This window comes from Rhamphochromis longiceps, linkage group LG16, assembly GCF_057381845.1.
Source record: "Rhamphochromis longiceps isolate RC_006_pf linkage group LG16, R_longiceps_female_GT1.1, whole genome shotgun sequence".
Classification (NCBI taxonomy): Eukaryota; Metazoa; Chordata; class Actinopteri; order Cichliformes; family Cichlidae; genus Rhamphochromis; species Rhamphochromis longiceps.
This window is the reverse complement of record NC_140572.1, coordinates 6,125,293-6,132,135: the sequence shown is the minus strand read 5'-3', so window position 1 is coordinate 6,132,135 and position 6,843 is coordinate 6,125,293. Positions and strand designations below refer to the sequence as shown.

Here is a 6,843-nt window from a genome sequence, read left to right as displayed (position 1 = left end):
GGAACATAATATATTTAAAATGAGAATATGTTGGAATGTTTTCTTCTCATGAACAATTTTATCACTTCAGTTCTGTAAGAAGTCTTTATATGAAGCAGAAGTCAGTCGCATTATGAGAGATCATGAGAAGTTCATACCCTCAACGGGCGCTAGATGGCGCGATCGTCTCACCCTTTGAGCACAATTCAGCTTAAACGCTGTTGAATAAACTGGCCTGTTACTGCTGTGCCTTCTTATCTGGCAGACACATCCCGGTGTTACCAGTGTTTTCACTGAGATAAAGCCTCTGTTTGACATCACCGCACTGGCGCAGTAAAAGACCTCTCACAGGGTGGCCGGGTCATCCTCCAAGAGAGTCCCCTGGGGGCCCAGAATTCATTGTTGAGCTTATATTGACCTCCGTTTACAGTGAGGTTCGACTCACAGATCATATAAAACAAGACACACACATCAAGACTTTTAAAACTCGGTTTTTAAAAGAGACCAACAATGACAGAAGAGGGGACTTGAGGATTGAGATGATCATGTTTCTGGAAGCTTCTGCATTCAACATGTATTGGTGTTTAAAAAAACAATCACCTGTAAGTCGAATTACCTGGTGAATTTGACTCAGGGAGAAAGTGAGTCTGAGCCTATAAACAGGATGGAGGATATAATAAAAGCTGATTTTACAGTGTAAACAGCGCGATGTTTCCAGACTGCTTGGTGACTTCATTCAGGAATGTCATTGTTATTTCAAGGGACCTGTCCTGAGCTCAGCCCTCCTCCCCCGAGCTCAGCCCTCCCCCCGCTTATCTTCGCCCGCTTCTCATTAACATGATTACGCAGCTGCGCGCCGGGATCTCTGTGAGGTTAAACTAAAGGTTACAGGTGAAGAAGCTCTGGAGCTGCCGAGTCCAAAATCAACCGAAAGTCCGGGCATGGCTCCTGTGTTGCTGCTGGCGGTGTGTTTTCTCGGCGCGTGTGCCCTTTCACCCGTGGAGGACACAAACAGGCAGGAGCAGCTCCTCCTGAGGTCCCTAGGGCTCTCCGAGAGGCCGAGGCCTGCAGGGAGCCTCCAGCCCCGACGCCATGTCCCCTCCGCTCTCTGGGGGATGTTCCGGAGGGCCGAGAAGCTCCAGGCTCTGGAGAGCCAGCCCTGCACGGTGTCCGAGTATGGAGTCCGCGGCAACATCGTCAGATACGTCCAAGACCAAGGTAGCTACTTGGAGAAGCTGATGTTAGTCAAAACATAGGATGCTGGAGCTGAAGCACTAGAACTATCGATACGAACGCTGGTATTGGTTGATCGATACTTTGTTTTAAGTTTATTATGTAGCCCACTGACACTATGAAAAATGTCTGAAACCTTTGTGTTGACTGTCACGTGTAATTGATTTAAAGCCTATTAAGAGATTTAATATCGAACATCGTCCATGGCTGTCAGCCTGTCAGTGTGCAGTATGCTGCCAGAGGAGGATGCAGTGCTGCTGATGGCTGAGATCACAACAGTGAGTGTTTGTGTGAGTGTCAGGGATAGTTATGTTTACCCCAAAGACTCAGCGGTGGCACGAACTCGTTATTTAGATTTACATTTTGAAAGAAAAATGATGAAAAAACCGATGGAAATATTGATTTGCTCTGATATAATTTACTAACATTCCTTCCAGGTTTGCTTTCAGAACTCCCCCCTATTTAAGCCTTAAAAAAGCATATCTGGCCTTTTAATAGCCAATAGCCAAGCTATATTTCATGTCTCTGCAAAGCTAGGCACATATTTATTCATTAAAGCTGATTCAGATACAAAAGGTGAAATAGTTACAAGCATTTCATGCTGGTAAGAGACAGAAGCTGTAATTTATTGAAGCGAAGACTGAGCTCTGTTGCATAAACAAAATGCACATTCTTTGCTCTGACTTGTACTCTTCTCTTGACTCCTGGAAAAACTGTAAGTTCCTTGTTAATCTTGCTGTCTTGGCGGATGTTTTGCAGGCAGGATGGTGTCTGGCTGGAGCAGCAGCTGTCAGGCTTGCCTGGAGAAGCATCTTTTCTTCAACATGTCCATCCTGCAGCCTGTGGAGATGCTATCTCTGGCTCAGCTGGAAATCAAGCTCCACTGGAAGCCCCTCAGTCCCGTGCAGCTGCTGCAAGGGTCCCAGGCCATTAGTGCCTCTCTTTATAAAGTGATCCGATCGACTTTGAAGGGAACTAATCCTAAGGCGAACCGCAGACTCCTGCTGTCCCAGTCGGTCCAGCTGCAGCCCGAGTCCACCTCCATCACCATGGATCTCACAGCGGTGGCAGAGAGCTGGCGCAAACCGGGGTCTAACTACGGCTTAAATTTAGAGTTGCTCCCTCTCGGACCAGACCCGGAAGAGTTCTTTCCGTTTTACCCCGGTAACTCCCTGCCGCTGGAAAAAGACTTCACCTTCCCGTTGGTTCAGGCCTCACTAGTGGCTGTGTCCCTCAACCCAAATCGGTGTCAGTCCAGACAGAGGAGAAGCGCCATCCACATCCCCGTGACACCCAGCAATGTGTGTAAAGCTCGCCGCCTCTACATCAGTTTTAAAGATGTCGGCTGGCAGGACTGGGTCATCGCCCCGCAGGGCTTCATGGCCAACTACTGCCACGGGGAGTGTCCGTTCCCGCTCAGTGAGAGCCTGAACGGCACCAACCATGCCATCCTGCAGACCCTGGTGCATTCCTTGGATCCAGAGAACACGCCACAGCCCTGCTGCGTCCCCATCCGTCTCTCCTCGATCTCCATGCTCTACTACGACAACAATGACAATGTGGTGCTTCAGCATTACCAGGACATGGTGGTGGATGAATGCGGGTGTCGCTGAAGATGCTGGACACTTCTGATTGGTCAGCAGATATTATCCTCTGATTCATTCAGCTGCTTTGTCCAGTGATGCGAGTCTAGAATTGTTGTTACTGCAATTTTTTAAAATGATTGTTTTTCAATATGTAATGGAATATGTTTGCAGACAGTAATTTTTAAAGAATTTAACCTATTTGCTCTTATTGAAAGCTCTTGTTTGTCTTTTGTTTGAAGTCTAATGAAATAAAATTAGGAATTTAGTGTTTTTCAGTTTTAACAATGGCTTAAGTGGTCTGTTACACATCGCTTGCAATACTGGGCGGCATCGATCCAACAGCATTTTCTGAGTCCAAGACCTAAAAGTGAGTTAAGTTTGCTGATTTTGAAGTTACAATCTCAAGTTTTGTTTAACTAAAAGCAGATTTTAAGAACTATTTTGCTTTTAATTAGGTGTATTTGATTTAAAATGACAAAAATCAAGATCTTAGTGCTAAATCTTTGACAGAAATATAAATGATGAACAACAACAACAAAAAAAAATCAGACAACTACACTGATGTTCAAAGAGCAGCTCAGTCCTTACACATCTTTAGAGCTTCCCTGTGGTTTAAATGTTTGCAAAGATCATCCACTCCTTTATCTGCTTCAATGGGAAATAAACACTTATCTCACCTTCTTGCCTGATAACAGCACCCCCCCCCCCCTCCCTCAACCAGGGAGCCAAACCGCTGGGGTTGCCATGACGACAGCCAGGAGAGGCTGACGGGTTGGAGTAATTAGTGAGAGATACAGAGAGTTTGTGGTGTGAAGAAGAAGCCTGGCGAGCAGATTCTGTCTTCCAGAATGTTCTTCTGATGCTCTCACTGGGTTTTGGTAATGTTTCTTTTATACAGCAGGTTTTCTTCAAATCTTTAAAAGGCTTGAAGACTTTTTTTTCCCCCCCCTCTTCCAGTGTTCCCGTGTAACGAATCAATGAAAGCACTAGAATATTATACCAACAACAATACATTAAAGGATGATATAAAAGAGGCTACACATATGTGACTAATGCAGTTCTGTTGTAAGAAGAAAATATTTAGTTTTCATGTTACCAAATGAGAAACCCTCCAAAACAACAGGAAAAAATACAATAAAATTCACCTGATTATGTGTAAGTACTCACTGTATGACTCAAGTACTTAAATGTCCAGATCTAAAAACGAGAGGGAGGTATTTATGTGGGTGAACATTACCTCCATCAGGAATTTGGATATCTGTCGTAGGAGAGACAGAAGACAAATCACTCACATTCAGGCAAATTTAGAGTTGTGAGTTAATCTAACATGGACGTCTTGGACTGTTGGAGGAAGTCGCAGTACCCAGAGAGAGCCCATGCAAACTCAGTCTGCAGGTGGATTAAAACTCTGGACTTTCTTTTTTTGAGGTGATGGTGAAAACCACTGAATCCCCATGCCATCCTAAACTATGCATTAAAGCATCCACAGCAGCCACTTCTTCAGCTTTTTCCTGTTTTATCTGGAATGTTTTTTTCTTCGGTACATTTTTTGTGCACTGTGGCGAGCCCTTTTGTTACTCTGTTTTCTGTTCAGACCAACCAGATACCACCTGGCTTACACACAGGTTACAGAAAACTGCATGCAACCATGTCAGTCTAGGTTGCATACCATTAATCACTGCTTGTGTAGCTGAAAGCTAACGCAAATGAATGAAAAAGCACTGCCAGAAATGCCACATAAGCATTCCAGGGTAACAGAAGAAGAACGCCACCTCATCTTCTTGCTAGTGTGGAAAGGAAACTATAAACCTTCTTAATGGCAACTTCTCCAACATGTTGGAGCCCACACCTGTTCTCAAATATGACACAAACATCTGCAAATATTACACTCAGCAGTTGTTTTATGTGCGACGTAACTGAGTTTTTCAATCACAAGGTGCATGCAGTGCCCCCACAATGCACCTCTGAACATCTGAAGATGAGATTGCAGACAGTAGCAGAAATGATCTGCTGTCTTCAAATTTACTAACATAGCATGTAAAATGTTATTCAGCTTCAGTCCACATGACTGAGTAGCATGTCCCTGTACTGTTGGTCAGGGTTATATGCTTGAGTGTATGAAATATCTTTACCATTTAAGTTCTTTTGCAATCTATTGCAAAATCTGTGCAGGTGCATTGACATTGTGACATTGTGGTTTGACTTTGTGACTATGCTGTGCCTGGAATTTCATGACGAGCTAACAGTTGCTACTTTATATAGAGCATACTGTGTCTAACCTATAGTTACTGAACTCAGTGACTAGGCCCAGCTTGGGCTGGGCAGGCCGTGTCTCCACTTTAGACAAGAGTCTTTGGTTTCCTTGCTCTTCAGCCACCACAACCACTTCCCAACATCCTCATAAGGCCTCTGCCATATAGTCAACATACTCAGTGTGTCAGCTGGGTGCTTATTGTGTTCTCCCTTGTGCTTAAGTTTAGGATCTGTTGTCTCCCAGAGTTGAAAGGCAACATTTCAACATTTGCTCACCTATTCCAGTTGAGTTGGTCCTTCCTGCTGGAAAATAGCCCTCATAACCAGTGACACTTCCCAGTAAAATCCATTGCTGTTTGCCAAGTATGTCAAACCATTCATAGTTAAATTATTCTCTTGATCAGATCTGTACCATCCCTCCACATTAAACCCACCTGAACTAACTCCATTCCTCTGTCCTTTGGCTGGCTGTGTATCCCAAATCATAACCTGTTTTTTTTATTCCCTGTTCCGAACTACTTTGCATCAGTAAACCAGTTTCAGTGTAATACAGTCTGTCCACTTTAATCTACCCCCACCATTGGCATAGAGAAAGCCCACAGCCCAAGAAAGGACAGGAAATGGAGTTTGATGAAAGGAAAGAGTTATTGTGAGCAGAGGAAGAAGAAGAAGCCACTTAAACCCACGTCTTTCATGAGTCTGTCTTCAGAGACCTGAAGTCAAACAACTAGAATAAACACACACAGACACACACCGAAACTGTTGTATTTTTCTGATATTGCTGTGAATTGTTTAGTTTGCAATATCTCAACAGAAAAACTCCTTAAAACTAAAACTACATCCCTAAACAACAGACGTACTTTGTTCTTAGTTTTCACTCTACCATTTGTGCAGTTAAAGACACACAATAGGCTTTTCATTGTGATTAAAACTTTTAAAGAAGGAGGAGTGGGGGGAAAAGCATTTATTGTTTTGATAATTTCCATAATCATATTGCAGCAGTATTGTTTCCTTCCTTGAAACATCACTGAACAGACAGAAGATGAATGAAAGTGAGAGCAGAGCAGCAGAGGGAGACAGGAAAAGGAAGGAGCCTCGGGCGCTTCAACAGCTCTTTTCTGTCAAAGACAAAGCCATTTCTACTTCACCCTCTGGGACCAGCAATACACACTCTACAGTCAGACTCACAGAAGTGTTTTGCTTCCTGTGTCGAAAACTGAAGCACGCGCTCTCCCCTTTCCCATAAATCTCCCCTCAGTGATAGATGAGCCACAGAGCAGAATTATCTTTATTAAGCTTTGCATCTGCGATTCTTTTGCTGGAGCTTGGTGGGAAAGCACTGTTGGAAAATGAGAGACAAAGTTAAACTGTATGCTATCAGATATGTCACAGATAGATATGATTAACTGATCACATGTTAGTGATTTTTATGAAGCCCGCACCAGCTTTTCCTCTCATGCCATCATGAAGTTGATCTTTTTTGGTTTTGAGCGGAATATCTCAACAAGTGTTGAAACGATTGCCATGAAATCTCTCACATTCCCTTCAGGATAAATTATGGTAACTATAGATGGGATATTTTTTCACGTCTAGCTTCTTTAGATGGTTTTGCTTTCAGTAACCAAACACCAGTAAAATCATCCGCACGCCCATTAGCTGAATTAGCAAATGTTAGCATGCTATTGGATAGAAGGCAAATGGTGAAGCGCTGTTCCTGCCAAATATGTTAGCATACTAATATAAGCTCAAGGGACACCTGAACTACAGGCTCTACTGGTCACATGTTTGCATG

The 6,843-nt window shown here is 43.6% G+C and overlaps 1 protein-coding gene across 1 annotated transcript; it reads left to right on the top strand.

The window, feature by feature from the left end:
- Window positions 1–801: 801 nt before the first annotated feature.
- On the top strand, window positions 802–3,411 carry LOC146650466 (protein DVR-1-like). Its single transcript, XM_085384423.1, has 2 exons — window positions 802–1,197; window positions 1,972–3,411. The coding sequence occupies exons 1-2, from the start codon at window positions 921–923 to the stop codon at window positions 2,823–2,825; spliced, it is 1,131 nt and encodes a 376-aa protein (XP_085240549.1). The 5' UTR covers window positions 802–920; the 3' UTR covers window positions 2,826–3,411.
- The last annotated feature ends 3,432 nt before the right edge of the window (window positions 3,412–6,843 follow it).

Coding starts and splice junctions, on each gene's coding strand:
- LOC146650466 (XM_085384423.1), top strand. CDS start 921: ATGGCTCCTGTGTTGCTGCTGGCGGTGTGTTTTCTCGGCGCGTGTGCC. Junction 1,198..1,971: donor CAGATACGTCCAAGACCAAG/GTAGCTACTTGG, acceptor GATGTTTTGCAG/GCAGGATGGTGTCTGGCTGG.